Raw genomic sequence first — 20,129 nt, 5'->3', positions numbered from 1 at the left:
GCGATAAAAAAACGCAGCAGCCAGTAGGACGAGGTTCACTTAGTACTTCTTCCCTCCGCGTCATGTCTCTCGGCGCCACCGCTGTTGTCTGGTTGGTCTGCGGCGTAATCCCCGCTTCCCACTTCAATTGCCAGAACTAGGACCGGCCGCCGTAAGAGTGGAAAATACCTTTTTTTTAAGGCAGTATGGGAAACCACTTCACAGTTATTAAAAATATGTGCAATGAATTTGTGTCTGTTCATTCATTCACAGAATTGAGGACTAAAAGTGGTAAACGTTGTAAGTGCCAAAAGCGAAAGTGTTGGGAAATCGCATCGTTCCGCACATCAGCCTGTAAGAACGTGCACACCAGTGACCTCTTTACACGCCCTTTGAGCTACTTAGAGGGCTACCAGCCACATTTCACGTTTACCACATTATAAAGCATGGCACATTTCACAGTTTAACGTGGATAACGGTGTTTGAATTATTGTGGCAGTTACAGCGTTTACCAATTTTAGTCTTCAATTATTCGATAATCTAAAGTCTCATTGAGGTATGTTAGCTTCGTGCATGCTTCAACGTAATTTCTCTTTTTCTTTGTGCATGGTAAACTTACATAATTTCACATTCCAATTGCCAATTTGTTGAACAAACAGAGTTTTACTCGAATTTCGCGATCCAATTTGCACCAAGGGTGGCAGAAAAGGTGAGAGACTTTCCCAGTTCCACAATTGCAAAGCATAAACACTTATGCTATAAAGGTTGAGCATACTATAAATACGTAATTATATTCTACGCTTGAGGCATAATTTTCTTACGAGTATTGTCTATTCTAGAAACGCATGAGAAGGTACTATATTTACTGAGCACATGTATTTCACAATCCTAGAAAATATTGCAATGTCAATTTTCATCCTTTCTTGAACTTCAAGTTTATTTATATTCTTGGCAAAATTAGGCAAGAATATAGAATGCCGAAGTGGTTCGCATCCCACATTAAACTTTAGGTCCAGTCCCGACTAGCCTTACTGTGCATAAAGTGGACTTAAAACACCAAATCAACGAATCAACCTCTCATGCAATCGTTACAAATGATAAGTGTCCGTGACTGTACAAACAAGCTACGTTGTGAGTTTGAGATCAATATTTCCCTTGTGTGCCCTCGGATGTTCATTACAGCTCGCTTTATACTAAGAGAAACGTTACTGCACTTAAAACGTTAATGTTATGTCACCAGGTGACGATTGTAATGGACCTAGCTTCCCCGTCTACGTTCCGCTTGCAGGGGTCACCCCTATTTTCCAACTGGACTCGTCCAGTTAGCGCATGCGCACTTGCGTCACAGAGACTGATTGTATAAAGGGATAGCAAGACAATAACAGGGAACAAGACACGGAGGAGAGAGAAAGACTGAGATGGAAGAAAAATGAAGGTGAGAAGGAGTATGTGAGTGAGTGTACGTCCCTTGAGACATACAAGTCTTGTGAAAAATTAGTGAAACTTGCATAGCATGTCTCTCACTGCATTCCTTCAAAGGCAGAAACGCCAATGGTCAAATACCAGGAACAGTTTTTAGAATTTCGATCAGAGTACTCCAATTTTAATGTATTCTATACTGTGTCCTCCCGTTTAGGCTTATTGCGTTTTCACCTTCCTAATTTCAAATTATTTGTGACACGAACTTTTACACACAAAAAATTTCCCAGCTGGGAATATTATCGAGTTGAAGGGTAATTCATAATGGGAGGGCAGAGCTTGTGATGTTGCCTACCTTGGCTCCCCACCACGACCCCCAGGAGCACCGACCTCGGCCAATCTCCCTCCGTGCGATTCTCAGTCAAACCAAGGTTAGGTTAGGTTATTTTCTTAGTATGAGTCCAAGAAACACGTGATAAATTTACGTTATATCAATGTAGCATGTTGTTTTATTACATTAATAATTTGACCCTTCATGTCGATAATATTCCCTGGTGGGAAATTTTTTGTGTGTAAGGCGAAACAGGATAATGCGAAATGAGATGTCCCGTTTCGCCTTAGAAAGTTAGTGTTACATAAATCACGCGAAATTGTATTGGGGTAGGTGAAAACGCAATAAGGCGAAACGGGCCGTAATATTTTATATGGATCGGTCCAAATCGGTACAATCAGTTGGTTGTGTCATTGTTGTGGGCTCCTTTAGTTTTACATTTTGCCTTTTCCAACTAATTGGTAGAACTTTATGCACTCCTAAAGGATAGCTTAAAAGTAAGGACAATTTTTGAGTTTGAAGCATTGCTAAACCAACATAGAACATTCATTTGCTGGGCACGTACGAATTTTAATTTTTCTTTAAATGACAAATTACACTTGATGAATTGAGACATTGTCCATGTAGTTTTATTGGCGGTTGTCTGTGGATTCCTTCCAGGTATCACCATGAAAGAAAACTAGCACCTCTGGGGATGACGCCATATTGAATACCTTACCATAGGGCTGGAACAACGGATACAGCAACGAATTTGCATATCATACAAGTCCTTTAATTCACTTGGAATTATACAGTAATTAAATACATTTCCACACTTATAAGATACACAAAAGCCCACATCCGATAGGCTAGCTGAGAAATGTTCTTCCCGCTGCCGCGAGTCGACATGCACCATGCCGCTGTGTTAGAATATCACGCTCCCAGAATTCCGCGTTCTTGCAAGAAGCTCCCAGCGGGAGTAAAATAAAAACAAATGAGGAGCGGAAAGCAATACTATTTACAATCTTCAACAGCGGTTGACTTAACAAAATGTATAATCTGGAAATAATTTTATTTGCTTGATTCACACATAATTGAGTAGATCTTTAGAATTTTCCATGTACGTAATGCAAAGCAACTTCCCCTTTCAAGAGAAAACAACTGACACAGGATATAAGAGAACCGCAACAGAAAAAGAAAATGCCTACCCCAATGATTCACAACCCCTTTGTTTATTTTCACCTAAGATCATCATCGTAATTTGTAACTATTTTCACTTTCTGTTTGGCCAACATATCCAATTGCCAAGAAGCCAGCGAACTGTCTATTTGCCAAAATACCTTCTTCTTTGTCTTGCATCACACATTTTAAATAAACTACATGTAGCATACATGCTTGTTTTATTTGTATTGATCACGCAAATACCGTTTGGATATTTTACTTCATTTGTACCAGAAATAGGTAGTAAGTCACAACCACTCCCAGGAGCTGAAAAAGATTTAAAAAAATATAGATTCAAACTTAGTATTACATGAAAAAGATAAGAAAAATATATTTAAAGTTAGTCTTACATGAGAAAGATTAGAAAAAAATAGATTAAACCTTAGTCTTACCTGAGAAAGATAAGAAAAAGTAAGTATTTTTTTCTTAGCTTTACTGAGCACTATACTTGATCTGCCCCTCCTCCCTAAACAGGGGTACCCATCACTCAAGACCGCTTAAATGTAGTAAATTAAATTATGTAAATATGCATATATATAGTGTTTATTTTATAGTTTGAGTATTTGACACAAATGTTTACACACCTTAAGATAATCACAGAATATTCAAACCAAATAACATGCTGCAGATGTATGACCGATTCAATAATTGTTTCACAAGACATTACAGAACCCTATCTAGAAATTCTTACGCTCAGGGCGATAATATAATACGACGCACCTTCTTTACATTAAGCAGTATACCAACACTAAATACTATATTTTAAAAAGTGATGTTATTAATGAATCTCGATAATATCGTTTGTCTTGTAATGCAGCTATAGTATAAAATTTCAAATTCACCTCAGTTAAGCGTCAAACACGCATTCTCGTAAGAAAATTTTTACATCCACGTCTTTTCAGTACTTCAAGAATATTAATTTAATAGAGTGTGAATACTTCCTTAGGATCCCTAGATATATATAAAATATTTTCCAGATTCTCTTTTTGTACGTTCGGGGTCGAAAACGTATGGATACCATATCGCTAAATACAGTCTCCAAAATTTAATGTTCCACTACAGAAATCCCTTGACAAACTAAGATTCAGATCTTTATCAAGTGCTTCCTATCTCCCCCTTCAAATTTAATACTCAATCCTACCACCAAAATTTCCATGCCAATTTTAGACTTACTGTTGATATGGAAGAGTGGATATTGCCTCCTCCAAAAAATTAATTCTCAGTCTTCGCACCAGAATCTTCGCAATAGTCTAAGACAACAGTAATACACAGGAATTTGTTACGATCAAGAAAGTTTGGTAAATTATCATGATTTTCATTTTTATTTTTGACAGCACTCGAATAAATTCTTTAGGAGTTCAAATCTTTTTATATGAATATTTCGTTTCTTGTTAAAATTGTAACGCAGTTTCTGCCAAGCGAAAAAGTACGCAAAGGAAGTTGAAGCTTGCATTCTTTTTCTTTCTTATAAACAATGGGTTCTTTTTTGTTCGGGGCTGCGCGGTTTTGTAAGTACGTTTAGCTTTCATTGTGTTTCTAGATATGCTCTTTTCCAACGGGGTAATTGTTAAGCTAAAAATAACTTTCAGTATGTCTAAACATTTCCGATTTTTAATGTTGTCACCTCGCGCGTCAGGGTCCAGAGCTGGGAGAATGCGGGCATTGTGTGGTGAGTGGCTGGTCAGCTCTTCCTTACTCAATGTCCGATGTTTTTCGGAAGCGACCTTTGGAGACTAGTGTTGGTCAGCACAGTCTCTAAAGGGATTTTGCGCGCTTGTATATAATTAATTCTTATATAAATATATAACCTAAATAATCAAGAATAAATAACTATCATAAATTTAGCTGGGTTTGCACTGGTCAGTGTGACTGATAATAAATCATGATAAATAAACTAGGTTCATCTAAGTCATACAATCTTCTCGTTTAGTTAATTTTTTTTATATATACTTTAAATCATTCGGAATTCTCCTGGTCAGGAGGTTCTATTAATAAACTTTATTCTTAGTTGTTTTAATCCGAGAGCACGCTTCTGGTCAGAAGGGTACTTTAATATCTTTGTGAGTATAGGATACATATCCGTACGGAGTCTGAATACTTGCGACATTGGGATAAAGTTAATATTATCATTTATTGGTTCGTAGTTGTAGAAATTATTGGAATAGCTAAGTTAAGTTATAGGCCGAATATATATTTTTAAATTCCTTAAATGATGGTCTATTGTTCTGCTTTTATGATATGAGTAGCCGGCGGCGTTTATAAAGGGTAGACATTTGATCCCCTATTATGTTAAGAGAATTCCACGTGGACATTTGTAACGTATGTGGCCGAAGTGGCTTTTATAAAGGGTAGAGAATGGTTCCCCTGTTATTGTATTATGAATGTTTTGAGGTAGACCCTGATGTTGGTAGTACACCTCTTGAATTCCAAAGAACATAATGTAAGAGTGAAAAGATTATCGAAGCAGGAATATAGAGTTTATGACTAATAACATATTAATATATTTTGTTCTGGTAAAATTTTGGATACCAGTTGTATCTTCTACCTTTTTGTGAAATTATTACCCCATTGTTGAAACCAAGTTACTGTTGTATTAAATCTTGAAAGCAGAAATAAGAGTGCTCTTGGCTTTAAGGTTATTTAGTATCAAGCTTCTTCCAGATAACTGAAGTTGTTAAGTAATTTTGTTTGCATTTTAACATGACTAGAAGTTTGTATAATTCTTCTTTTTACTCCAACTATGCTGGAGACCTGTAAAATCTTCAATTAATGTAAAAAATAAGAATCTTCTTTGTGTTATTTTCGGTGATGGTTACTTTTGAAATTGAGATGTAAATAAATTCAGTTATTGATAAAGTGTAGTTTCTATGAAAAGTAAAATAGGATTATATATATATATATATATTAATTTGGTTTACTGGCCAGCTTCTGGTTTGACGGGGTGTCCCGCCCTCACTGGTCAATGGAGTGGAGGCCCTATTGACCCACAAGTGTGTCAGTCTCAAGGTGCTGCTTCCTTTGTGACTCGCATGCGCGTTCTCACTGGTCAGTGGAACGCGGGTGCGGTCACGATGGTTAAGTCAAGCATCAAAGTGGTTATCGTGCATGAGAATAGAGTTTAGATTTCACAGATATGTAAGTTCAAGTTTAGAAGCAGACCCTTACACGAACTCTGGGATGCGGGATCTCGTGTCCCGAAGGTACTGAGAATTATTCGAGGCATTTAAACTAAAGAGAAATTATAGGCAGCGTCACCCGGTCATGGTCTTTCGAGGGGACCGAGTCGGTGCGTCGTGTGCCTTGGCAACAGGTTGAAGGCCTACTTTGTTGCAAATTGGATATCCCCTTCACTTTAATGCTCAATCCCCCTCTAACTAAAATACCCGCCATAATCTATGACCCAGATTTGGAAACTGTCACCCCCAAAGTTTAATTCGGAATCCCCCCAGAACCCACGGGTCAATTAAGGCCTAATATGTAAGAGGTGGATATTTCTCTCCCTCCCCCCCATTCGATAATACCCTTAAAAATTTTATTTTCTTCATCTCGTGGATTAAATTTGGAGCATTTAAGTTGTAAAATGTTTACAAATATTTTGCAAAAATATATAAATGTTGAATTTAATATTATTTGAAGGGAAAAAATCCCCCCAAAATTCTCGATGGTGCAACCTGCGCCATAATCCCCCCCTATGGGCACCCCTGAGAAAGGTAAGAAAAAATAGATAAAAACTTAGTCTTACATGAGAAAGATGAGAAAAATAAATTAAAACTTAGTCGTACATGATAAAGATAAGAAAGAATAAATTTAAACCTAGTCTTACATGAAAAAAGATAAGAAAAATAGATTGAAACTTAGTCTTACATGAAAAAGATCCGAGAGAATAGATCAAAACTTAGATTTACATGAGAAAGTTACTATTATAAAAGTACACTCAAATTTTGAATAAATCCCAAGGTGGAATTTTTACGGGTGGGATATTAAACTAATGAAAATAGATGTCGTCACTTACAAACTATTGACTCTATGAAGAAAAATATTATAATTCTAAAAGTTACATAATTAAATTCATTCCACATCTAAGCATTAACTTACAAAATTTGTGAGATCAATAATTAAGAAAAAGGCTTCACATATCTTCCTTCCTGTAAATTTCTTAATAACTACGTCACACGAAAATAATAAACCCGAATATAAAAATAGTCTGATCGGCCCACTCTTTAAAATTCATTTTTCTAACATCTTATATTATTTGACGCCATCAATTGGATTGGATTGATTTGGTGTTTTAAGTCCACTTTTTGCACAGTAAGGCTAATCGTGCCTGGACCTACAGTTTAAAGTGGGTCCGAACCACTATGTGCCTCCACCAGGTATCGAACCCGGGACCCCTTGATTACAAGGCGGCGACGCTACCACTGCGCCATCTGGGAGGTCCTTGACGCCATCAAGGTAAATATTGACACTTTAGCACTATGTATGCATTTATGCCAATATCGTCGGAATGTGCAATGCTACTAAAAAAAACAAATAAAAGTAAGGTAGGTGGACCAAATGTAGCCTGTGCTCCCAAGATAGTCCACCTTACGAAAATCATATTAATATTTAAAACAGCTAACAGATGTCACTACATTAATAGGCTGCGTAGTCATCTAACCCACCCTCGATTTCGCAAGGATTTTTTTCTTTCTTATGATGATTATGCATTGCTAAGTGTGAAGAAAGAAATTCTGGAGCGCGGAAAGTAATTTTTGGAGTTCTACGTGCTACGAAACTTACATTTTTAAATTCCTTACCTACGTAATGTTCATACGATTTTCCAGGGCTTCCATTATGGCTGTGCATCATGGATTTAAGTCACAGGTGCACGTCTACACATTATCTTCTTCTTATGATTGACTTGTGGAATGGGATAATTTGCGATATGTTATTGTGATGTATTGGCGGGTGGAATGAGATAATTTGCGATATGTTATTGTGATGTATTGGCGGGTTGGACATTTCAGACAATACAATTGATTTATGATCCTCAGCGTTTGTAAATACGTTATCTTGTGGAACATAGTGCACATTTTTTTGGCAACTGCAGGCTGTAAAGAGGAAGGTTGTATTTTCTGAATGACTTGTGGGATGGGATAATTTGCGACTTCTTCTTTTTATGATGGAACAGAATAAGAGGGTAGTATTCTGTGGAAAAGGACAAGAAAAACTATTGACATACGACTTACTTCTCTTTTGAACTTTGAAATACGCGTATAACTTCGACCCCAATTCAGTGACTGGCCTTGGAAGAAAGATGGAAGTTACCTTCTGAGGTTAAATTTAGCCTTAATTTTTTTTTGTACCTTCATGTGTCAGTGCGGAAAATAGTGTTAGGGGCAGGTGGTTCGGCCAGTTTCTAACATGCCTTCCAAAAGAACTCTATAGAGACAGGCGTTGCCGCGATAGCGGTTGCAGGCGCAGGTTAATTACCACAGGGGTGGAGTCCGGAATCGGCGGAAAATTTTGACAGCAATTTTCATGACATTTAGTACGGGTGCTACGAAACTAACATGGCCGCAAGTAAACTTCCACCTCACAACTTCAAGCGACTATATCTAAACTATAAACGACTGTACAGTACTAAATACTTCTTTCCGCGCTCCAGAATTTCTTTCTTCACACTTAGAGACACATAATCGTCATAAGAAAAAAAAATCCTTGCGAAATCGAGAGAGGGTTAGATGACCACGGACCCCATTAAAATTCCCAGTCCCCCTCAGGTGTACCATGCATAAAACGAACTGTCCCGGGCTGCCAGCAGCCATTTTATTTAAGTTATTGTGGACCCCCTGGCGTCGTAGGGACTGTGCAGACCAGTCTTCCACGGGGGTCGTCTATTCGTCGTTACTGTCTATAATGCATGTCAACAATCAAACGTTTGACACCAACAATTTTCTCTAATAAGATGGAGACACGTGAATAAATATGAATAACTATGCTATCTTGAGCACAAGCATAATTTTCTAAGCCAACTATAAGGCGTGGGCCACCTTGTGAACAGATGTAACGGTTTTGTAATTTTTTAAAAAGGTTACAAGCAAAATCACAAAATATATATTTGGTACACATTGTTATTTAGTTATAGCAGTTATTTCTTTTAATTTCAGAAATTTATCTCTCATTAGAGATTTATAAATTGTCCTAGAAGAATAAATAAAAGAGAATCTGGAAATTGTTTCCATAGGAGCAATGGTTTAAACTATAGCAAGATTATTACACCCTGAACAATAGAAGGATGGTGCAAAGAATGATACTACAAGAGCATTGTTTTGAAACAATTAAAGTGAGATTACAAAACATTAGGACAATGATGTTCAAATATTTACTATGCGAGATTTGCTTCAAAACTCGAGAGAATTGCTGACGTCAACAATACTGATGTAATGACTAACACTAAAATATTGTCTTTTAATTTTAGCGAGACAATTAGATTATTTATTAAAATCATAACAGGTGGCGCAAAAGTCATCATTCTATTTGAACTGACCTTTATTTTGACATCTTCTTGTTTATATCAGTAGTGTTTTGTCAGTTTAATAAAATATACTAACTATAAATAAATATATTGTGTGTGAAATGAATAAGTATACCCCACAAGACAATTGTGACAATATGTTGAAGGAAGCTGTAAGCTGACACAACGAGAATTTAGACGACATTTTCCCAATCGTCCAGCGCCTACAACGCTACCCCTATACCTTTGGGGATATTTGAAGTCATTGGTTTATGTGAATAAGCCAGAGAGATTACAGCAACTGAAGGACAATCTGCAGCGTGAAATTGAAAACATTTCCCCGCAGATTCTTTCCAAAACCATGGAAAACTCAATAAAAAGAGCCCAAATGTGCATCAATTCGAATGGTGGTCATTAATTGGATGTTATCTTTAAAACTTAAGGACATAAAATTTACAAGCATCAATAAAAGTTTAACACAAAAAAAACCTAATTTGTTTAATTTAAAACCCAAGCTATAGGCTAAGAAAATCAGGCGATGACTTTTGCGCCACCTTGTATTTTAAACAGAAGCGTAAACAGAATCTTACCGATCCAAAAAATTCCATAGAGAGCGTGAAGAACATATATCCAGTAATCTTTAATGGTTGCTGGCATTGTTGACACACGACATTTACAAACACTTTGAGTTCGTGCGAAGTGTCGTACCAGGAACTGTCGTAAACTGCTCTCAGCAGAGAACTACTCTGAAAACAAAGACGTGTATTATTGAATAAAGTTTATTTTTAAGAAAAAATTACGAAAGTGTAATTATGAGTTATTTATTGTGGAAAAAAAGTACTTTTGCCTCAGTGGGTTAACGCTCTTAATGTCAGTCTCGCTAATGGAGATTAAGGAGCCAATTCGATGGCCGAGAGCATGAAGTGGTAGACTTTCAACTCGCCATCGAATTTTCGGGATTCGATTGATTGATTGATTTAGTTTACTTTACTTCGCGTTTTGTGCCTCTTGGCTAATTTGCAAAGATGGGGATTAGTGATGAAATGATGAAATTGATGAATGGACATTCACAAACAACCAAGCCCGAGCGGGATTCAAACCCGGGACCCTTGGCGTCGCAGCGCGATGTTCTAATCACTCGGCCACAGTGTCCGGCTTTAAGGATTCGAGTCCCGGTTTCTACAGGGTGTTTTTGGTGAACGTTCCAAATTTAATTTCATCACATCGTCACTCATTCTCATCGCCCCGATTAGTTATACGTTGCAAAATTTGACGTCAAGTGGCAAATATACAAAACTCGAAAGTTCTGACTTCGAGTACTGTACTCTGAGTTGATGTCTCGCATCATTAGATCTCGGATTTGTATGTAATTACATATTCTATTCCTTTCTAAATACATACTTTGAACAGAAAAATGTCAAGGAATTATTAGGAGTCTACCAATTTAAACATCAGAACTTTGAAAAAGTATTATGGCAACACTGACTGGAATGACGAGATGGAACTGTGACATCTGTATGCAGTAGTCTGTGGCAAGTTATGATGGAGATATACACAATGCAACAACGCATAGACATTATTCGAATTTATTATCAAAATTCGTGTTCAGATAGACGTACATTTCATCATCTTCTCCGATGAATCACATTTTTTCCTTCATGGCTACGTTAACAAACAAAACTGTAGAATTTGGGTAGATAAAAATCCGAAAGTGATTCTGGACGTACACCTTCATCCTAAGAAAGTGACTGTGTGGTGTGGTTTTTGGGCCTTATTTTTTTTACGTCCAACATGGAAATCACGTTACTGTCAATTGGGAGCGATACAGGAATATGGTGGTGCAGTTTTTGTGGCCTAAACTGGCAAATCTTGACATGAAGAATGTGTTTTTCCAACAGAACGGTGCAAACAGCTCGCCAAACAAAGGAATTAGTATTGCAGGAAAAGTTCCCCGGACGAGTTCTGTCCAGAAAGGTTGATGTGAGCTGGCCACCAAGATCATGTGGCCTAACCCCATGGATTATTTTCTAAAGGATTATGTCAAATCTAAGGTCGATGTGACTAACCCACTCACAGTTCGTGACCTGAAACGAAACATCGAACGAACCATTGAGGCTATACCGCTCAATACGTGTGCAGACGTGCTGGAAAATTGGATATTCAGAATCCATTCCACCCACCAATGCAGAAGAGGACATTTGAACTACATATTGTTCATAAGATATTGCCATTGTTTGCTCTTCAGAATAAAAAAAATATAGGTCATGTCATTATCACTTGTGGTTTTCATCCCATATAATTTTAAAGATCTGACGTTCGAATTAGTAGACATTATATAACTGACATGATTTTGCATGATTATTATGTTACATATTTTTTTATATATATATATATATATACACACACACACACACACACACACACACACACACACACACACACACACACACATATATATATATATATATATATATATATATATATATATATATACACACACACACACATATACGAGCAGTGTTATATATCGAAAGATGCTGCTGGAGTTTCTCCCCCCCCCCACTTCTGAACAACTTATGTTGGATAATAAAATAAATATCTCACATAATTCTTGGAATTGCTTGGAGGCTCGATTAACTAACTAACTAACTCTCTAGCCTTCTTAAACCCGAAGGTTCATGGCTGCAGCAACACAGGCTCGATTATTATTATTATATATATATAATCTTTGATACTTCATATTTAGCTACATATCCTTTTGATAAAACATATTTAGGTACATCTTTTATCAATTATTTCTACATATTTTTGTACATATTTTCTACTTTGGTATTACATAAAAATCCGGGGTCTACTTATCATCAATCATCATCGTCGTTGCGATCAGTAGCTCGAACTTCAAACAATCATTGTTGCATGTTGGTGTGTTGGCTTGTAAATCATTTAGGTTTATTATACATATTTTTTTTTTCTAGCTTATCTCAAACGACCAAATTCACACTTCTAGCGATATACTTATCCACGTGTCTTACGTACTTGATATAAGTGAAGTAGATAAAATCGTTTTCCACAACACCATATCAATTTAGTGCAACATTTTTGCTTGTAAGTAATGTTTATTTACTTCCTATTTTCTAAGCAACGTCTGCTTCTAATAATTACATAAAGTTTCCCAAATTTTTCTCAAAATTTTAAATTTCCGTTCATTAATATTTGGGGCTGTAGCCTTGTGATCCCTCCTTCGGTACGCCCTTGCTTTGCAGTACTTACTTCTCTTATCAGCTTGTCTCCAAACATGCAGAAGATAGATGCGAATCCAAGAAAAAGGGAGAAGAGGACAACCGTGCTCATGCTGTTCATCGAAATGCCGCCTTCCTGCAAAGAAATCGAGGAAACATTTTTAATTTAGTTAAAAGGCAAAATTGAAATGTAAGTATTAGAGTACTGCATTTGACTACTCTCGCTCCAAAATACTCGATCGAATCTTCCACGCTCGAGCGTGATTCAGTCGAATATATAGAACATCAGATATAATTTCAATGGGACAATAATCGTACAAATAAATGTGTAAAAGTTCGTGTTGGTAGTTTCAGCCCATAATCATCTATTCATTTTCATATATTGCTATGCATTGGTGCTAGACTAAATTACTTGGAGATGATGACTATATTCACTTTAGTTTCAATCTAACTGCGTCTTTCACTTAAAGATCCATATTGAAGGCCCACTACCAGAGACAAGTTACGATTATACGGGAACGAGCGTACAACGATCGTTTTTCTCTTCGAGGTTTATTCGCTCGAGCAAAGAAACGGTCAATTCTGTAAGCCATCTAGCGTGATCCGTGCGAACTATTAGACGATCGAGGAAGAAGGCCTCGATGCAGCACTCTGAAGCTCTCGCCACGAAAACAGTCCAGTCAAGGTCACGCCACCCATCTGCAGTGTTGCCAATGAGCAACAATTTCAACCGTCGAAATCAACCGCATACGTACAACGCGCGAAGTGTCGACAGAGCAGCTTTGAAGAAGTGTGGCAACCCTGGAGGGCGAGGGGTATGGAGGACGCAAGGGGAAGCTCCGACCTTGACTGGACTGTTTTCGTGGTGAGAGCTATAGTAAGCATATTAAATTATAGGATGATTTATGGGTTCGGGGCAGGCAAGAGAAAACAAGACAAAATACTTACTCTACTCGCCTCATAGGCCATGACTGTGAGGGCGAGAATTGTTATCTGCATGTTCATCATCACACCAATGCCATACGTTTCCTGGATTGCGTCTGTGTATCTGCAAGAATAGAAAGGAGGATAACTTTTTATAGTTGTAATGTAAGTCGATGCTTCGTCGGTATTCGCAGGAAAGAAAATACAACAAATTTATGTATTTGCTTGTATACGTATTTTTTATATTTAGCGCTGCTTATTCTGCTACTTGTGCCTAATCGTGCTAATGAGGATGAGTGATGAATAAGTGATATTGATGAAGGGACACTTATAAAGAGTGTTCATGCCCACAATGAGATTCGAACCACTTAGCGTGCTTGGGTTGTTTGTTTCTTCTTGATTATTTTTTTTCTGATCCAATGCAATTTTTAAGCATGAAGATAAAATTGAAGCGATAAAGATGAAGAAGAGGCATTGAATTTTTACTTGAGACAAAATTTAATGCATTTTTATGTATCCAAATAAAATTCTATGACTCTCTGTGATATTGTGTTCTGCTAAGCCTGAGTTTTCTCGTCTGATGTATGAGATACGGTATTCATTTGGCGCTGCTCTATGAAGCGTTCTGTTTGTCCTGTGTATGGCAACTTGCATTCACAGGGGATGCTATCATGGGCTTCATCAGAAATTTTTGCAGGGGGGGGGGGGTGGTCGGGAAAATGATAAATGTTCAATAGTGGAAACATGATAAGTATTATTACACTGTTATAAATGTTATTATACAATTATAAATATTATAAAGTAACAAAAATACATATAAATGGGGAGATCGATTCACCAAACGAGTGAAAACCAGCACAACGATTCTCTATTCTTTCTTTAGCATTTTATGCAGTTAGTATCTGAAATGCATTTTGATATTAACATTTCGACGTCTCGTTCAAGAAAAGGCTTTAAATGTTAGGGAGATTATTTTAAAGAGTGTACACCTACAACTGTAATTATCAGAATTTTGAAAACTGTGGAACCATTTGTTCTTTGGATCGAATGGTAGAATATTACCGTGTATATTTCAATCAATGTTTTCGATCCAATGCATTTTTACTTTGATTATTATTTGGAAAACTAACTAAATGAATTTTATTTCTGTTTTTAACAATACGAGTAACATACCTTCGGCTTTATTGTATCTTTAAATGAACGATGTCAATTTTCAGGGGGACCACCGACCCGACCGACGCCCAAGAATGCTATTTACTCCAGGGATTCAGTGTTCATGACTGAGAGTAGTATGTAGAAGTTTGGTCCTGAGTGACTGTCTATAGTTAGTCCTGACCCTGTATTTGAAGACAGGCCCTTACTCAGGGGAGGAGCCTTATGGGTCATGCCCCCCCTGCGAGCCATGAAATTTTTAAATGTGAACCCATAGAAAGCTACGAAAATAACATCGATGATTTTTCAATTTGTAAAAATTTCAATTTTGTCCTTCCATAAATGAATGTCTTTCTTGTGTTGAGAGGGAGTCTCCAGAAGTCTTCAGTTTGCGATATCGGGTACTTTTAGTCTTATAACCACTTATGCTCCTGCACTATGGCTTCTCAATGCTAAGCCTTCTCTACCGAGACCATGTGGAGACACATACTGGTTCGGATCCCACTTTAAACTGTAGCTCCCGTCCCAATTAGTCTATCTGTGCATGAAAGTGGATCTAAAATAAAAATTCAAACTGAAAATTGTCTATTATAAGAAAATAAATTGTCGTTACCCTCATTTTTGGCACCCAATTGCAGATACTCGCTACGAGGTGAAAATATCTCTCTCTCCTTCTTCTTTTTCTTTCATGGGTTAACTAACATTTAGAATAATTTCTTGTAATATTAATTGCTAATGCTTATAATTTAATTTATAAATATATTATTTTCTAAACATAGAATTGTGGGTGTTCAATGGTTCTGCTATATGAAAATAAAGGAAATTTGAACACATTTTTTATTTGGAAAACTCAGAACTTTCCGAACACTTCTAACCAGTATCGGCGATTGGGTGTCAAAACTGGAGTGGGAGGTGGAAGCACAGTTATTTTCTCTTGATTAACAAGCAGGCCATAGTACGAGAGCAAAAGTGGCCAAAAAGGTAGTAGGCAACTGCCCCCAGGCCCCCCCGATAGCCGCCACTGTATATATATATATATATATTAACACGAATCTGGCCCCTCCCTCAAACAAATCCTGGGTGCGGGCCTGCTTGAAGTTAATTCTGTTCAGATTCCTGGATTTGTGTCCAATGAATGGTATTTTATCTGTAATGGAGCGTTCCTTTCCTTTGCCGGTTTTCTATTGTGTTCATCGCTTGAAGTGGAAATTTTTATCTGGGAGGATGTTTAGCAGAGCTTCAGGTCTATTTGGGAGGATACTCCTATACTTTACCTTTGTGACACCTTGGGTATACTTAAGATAATTTCGCTGGCTGCGGATACCATCCCGGATCCCAAGGACTTACTGTGTATGTGATGGTAGCATTTATGTGTTTCTGTGTGATTTAATAAATTTTCCTTTTTATGCTCTCCAAATGGGAGAAATATTTTCTAAATCAGCACCTCAATTCAAAGTAATTACCTTATAATGTTCCGGTGACGTTCGATCCAATACTGCGTCAAGCTGTGCACAAGCTTTTCCTTCTCTTCTGTTTCCAGTACTCTCCGATAGATGGCCAACCTCTGGCAGAGCTCGTCAACCGCCATCTTGATGGGCGATTGCTTCGAATGTTCCACGCCTTGGGTGTCTGCCAAATCCACCGACACCAACGTGTCCTCTTCCGCCAGTTCGTCCGAATCCAGAATCACGATTGGCTTCACTAGTTTCTTCAGCATGCTCAGCTGGCAACACACGTGGTACATCATGACGCACACAAGCACGTCGAAGGAGAAGGTCATCCCTGCCACCGTCCAACACCATACAGTCTGTAAGATGAACAACAAAATAATCATATTATTATGGTTGTCACTAGATGCCATCTTTTCGGAGATTTCATATGCTTTAGTCTTATGTCCGGTTGAGGGGAGACTTTACTTGCCTGTAGCGGCCGGCTGGTAAAAATGTGTAATACTACCGGTATTAAGCTTAGCCGGCTGGTACAAATGTGTACCAGCAACTGTATTAAGCTTAGCCGGCTGGTACGAATGTGTACGAGCACCGATATTAAGCTTAGCCGACTGTACAAATGTGTAGCAGCACCGGTATTAAGCTTAGCCGGCTAGTACAAATGTGTACCAGCACCGGTATTAAGCTTAGCCGGCTGGTACAAATGTGTACCAGCACCGGTATTAAGCTTAGCTGGCTGGTACAAATGTGTACCAGCACCGGTATTAAGCTTAGCCGACTGTACAAATGTGTACCAGCACCAGTATTAAGCTTAGCCGGCTGTTTCAAATGTGTACTATTACCGGTATTAAGCTAAGTCGGCTGGTGCAAATATGTACCAGCACCGGTATTAAGCTTAACCGGCTGGTACAAATGTGTACCAGCACCGGTATTAAGCTTAACCGGCTGGTGCAAATATGTACCAGCACCGGTATTAAGCTTAGCCGACTGTACAAATGTGTACCAGCACCAGTATTAAGCTTAGCTGGCTGTTGCAAATGTGTACTATTACCGGTATTAAGCTAAGTCGGCTGGTGCAAATATGTACCAGCACCGGTATTAAGCTTAGCCGGCTGGTGCAAATGTGTACTAGCACCGGTATTAAGCTTAGCCGGCTGGTGCAAATGTATACCAGCACCGGTATTAAGCTTAGCCGGCTGGTACCATTGTGTACTAGCACCGGTATTAAGCCCAGCCGGCTGGTACAAATGTGTGTACATTTTTTTTCATTTCTTTTTAATGAAAGTTGCACTAAGCTGAGTAAGCTAGAGTTGCATTATGCGAGTCCCTATCTCTACGGAAAGAAGCAGAACGCCGAGATCTTGATACCATTATAGATTCAAAACTCACTTTTCAAAATCACATCTCAACCATCACAAAGAAAGCAATGCGTATGATAGGCTTCTTGTACAGATTCATCGAAATCATTAACCCGAAAGCACTTTCATTTAGTTCAAAATATTTGTGTCCCCCATTGTACCCCATTGTGGGCCACGAAAAAGCAGCCTCGCCAATTTCTACGGTAACCGGTGGAAGATCTATATCAATAACTAACATACGTTTACTAACCTTCAGAGTAAATGTTGGAAATGTTCTCCACCAACATCTAGACACTTGTGTACACGGTTTAACTATATTCATATATACCCGTGTCAATTCCACCGGGGTAATACAGCTACGATGATGGCCGGAGAAGGGAGGAGCGATCACGTGACTTACGGAAGGGGAATAATTACTTAAGAATGTACGTCACCTTACTTTGTTAAAACTGACCATGCCAATGTCATCTACGCAAACTTATGATGCATTATGTTCTGCTCAATATTCCATATTCTGGGCAAAGCTGCTTTTCTCGTGGCCCACTCTGAAGAATACTGTTAACTCATGTGAAACTTATCCGTCCATTCTCATACCTCCAATATCTACAGTGTTCTCAGATTTTTCCTCTCCATCGTTCTGTATAGAGTGCCGGTCGGCTAAGAGAGATCTGCTTGAAAACTTTCACTTTACTACCCCAGAATCGCGTAGATACATTGCAGATATGAAATTTCTTTATAAGATCATCAATACAAACTTGAGGTGTAGCCTCCGACTCCACGAACTCTCGCTCAGAGTGCCCAGACATAAAACACGGAGCAAGGAAACTTTCCACACTGCAACTTCCATACTCTCACTCGTTCAACGTTCTTTATTCGACAAACGTAATCATTTGAACATCTCAAACCAGATAACTATTTTCAGCAGTTATTCGTCTTTTATAATCAACTTACAAAAAAAAATAAATAGCACTTGTACTTGTAAGTAATGCTATTGTGAAAACGATCTCTTTTTATCTTGGTAATGTTTTGCTTTGTTTTGTCTTGTTACTTGTTACTTTCATGACTGTGATTTTACGGTTGTTTCCTTTTGGTTTAAAATTTCTTCTGCTGTTCTGGAAATTTATATATTTTAGCTCAAAAATAAGAAGGTCTTAAGTGCGATGCTCCTCAAGTTTTTGATTTAGATGGTGTTTTAAGTCCACTTTGTGCACAGTGAGGCTAATCGAGACTGGACCTATAGTTTAAAGTGGGATCCGAACCACTATGTGTCTCCACAGGGTATCGAAACCGGGACCCATTGAATACAAAGCGACGACGCTATCACTGCGCCATCGGGAAGCTCCTCGAATGCTCCTCAACATAGAATACTATACTTAAGAGAAAAGTTCTAAGAATTGGTAATTGTGATATGACACCGTTCAAACTAGTTATTTAACTTCGCCTTACCTGAAAAATAAAAGTTGCTGTATAGCTGAAACCGTCGACCACCTCCCATGGATACCAACTGTGCAAGAGAAGCTCCCTATGAACAACTTGGACCGTCGTGTTTCCTTCCTGGATGAATTGGATCTCAGTGAAGAAGAATGGACGAATGGTCCAGAGAAACAGCGTGAAATGACCTCCACAAATCCCGACGTAGCTCATCCTCTGGCAAATCTTGTAGGTCCTTTGTATGACTTTGTCATCAATCTCATCACATAGGGGATGATAGTGGGCGCCAGCACTCCAAGATCGAAGAGTCCTCACAAAGGACTTCCTCTTTATAGCCACATAGAACATCTTGTAGAAAAGCATCAACATAGGCATCGTTGGGATGCTGCTGAACATAGACTCCTCTAGAGTTTCACTCTTCACCAGTATGTCTGCTAAGCAGGCAGAGGTTCCCCCTATCATTACAAATACCTGTATGGTGGAGTAGAAGTAATGAAGATACTTCTTCCAAGCTTTCGTCTTCGTCTCATCGAGCTGAAAGAAGAAGAAGCTTCCAGAAAATCTGATGCGTTTCAGAAGAGTCTGAAACATAGCTGCAGTACCATATTTTCTTAGGTCTTCGATTTTCATTGTGATCAAGTTAATAATATTATTGGTAGCGCTGTCTATTGACTCACAGCTGAAGAATTGTCTGTTCAAATTATATCAAAAAGGTTAAGTTCTTTCCAGTTTATGCTCAGATGATACCCAATGCAGCTGAGAATCTTTCATCACCCAAGGACCGCGTTGGCCACTACACTATTGGCAAGGTACTTTAGAAGCTTGTTGGATTTCAAATGTTGCAGAGGAGTTCAAATCAAGCAGCCGAATAATAAGTGGCAAGTTTAGGCAATATAGACAATGGTACAAGTCAAATTAATTTGTATCAGCTCACAGGAACAGTTAGCTCTTAACGACTTCAAACAAGCCTTTGATCAGTGTGTGTACAGAAGCCAAAATAAGAATTGAGCCAACATGCTGAAGTTTTAATGGCGGTCTACCCTCTCATCTTCCCACCGATAATTCTCAAATGACAACTGCACATGCGCATAGTGTTGAGAACTGGGTTTCCTAATCCGTTTCCGCAAATTGGACCTGTGAGTTGCTTCCAAT

General features: G+C 38.2%; 1 protein-coding gene across 1 annotated transcript; it reads right to left on the bottom strand.

Annotated features, from left to right (window-relative positions):
• Positions 1-3,145: 3,145 nt before the first annotated feature.
• LOC146002200 (odorant receptor coreceptor-like) lies at positions 3,146-19,607 on the bottom strand. The gene is made up of 6 exons (XM_083139917.1): positions 18,993-19,607; positions 16,204-16,547; positions 13,613-13,712; positions 12,696-12,800; positions 10,016-10,171; positions 3,146-3,196 (listed from the first exon to the last, which is right to left on the bottom strand). The coding sequence occupies exons 1-6, from the start codon at positions 19,605-19,607 to the stop codon at positions 3,146-3,148; spliced, it is 1,371 nt and encodes a 456-aa protein (XP_082996043.1).
• Positions 19,608-20,129: the final 522 nt, after the last annotated feature.

The sequence above is a fragment of the Lepisma saccharinum genome, chromosome 18 (genome assembly GCF_977018435.1).
Source record: "Lepisma saccharinum chromosome 18, izLepSacc3.1, whole genome shotgun sequence".
Lineage (NCBI taxonomy): Eukaryota > Metazoa > Arthropoda > Insecta > Zygentoma > Lepismatidae > Lepisma > Lepisma saccharinum.
This window is presented reverse-complemented; position numbering and strand designations above follow the sequence as displayed.

Excerpts from the sequence above, each read along its gene's own strand:
- LOC146002200 (XM_083139917.1), bottom strand. The coding sequence starts at position 19,607 with ATGAAAATCGAAGACCTAAGAAAATATGGTACTGCAGCTATGTTTCAG. Across the intron at positions 16,548-18,992 it reads CAGCAACTTTTATTTTTCAG|ACTGTATGGTGTTGGACGGT; the intron begins GTAAGGCGAAGT and ends TTCATCTTACAG. Across the intron at positions 3,197-10,015 it reads CTATGGAATTTTTTGGATCG|CTCCTGGGAGTGGTTGTGAC; the intron begins GTAAGATTCTGT and ends AATCTTTTTCAG.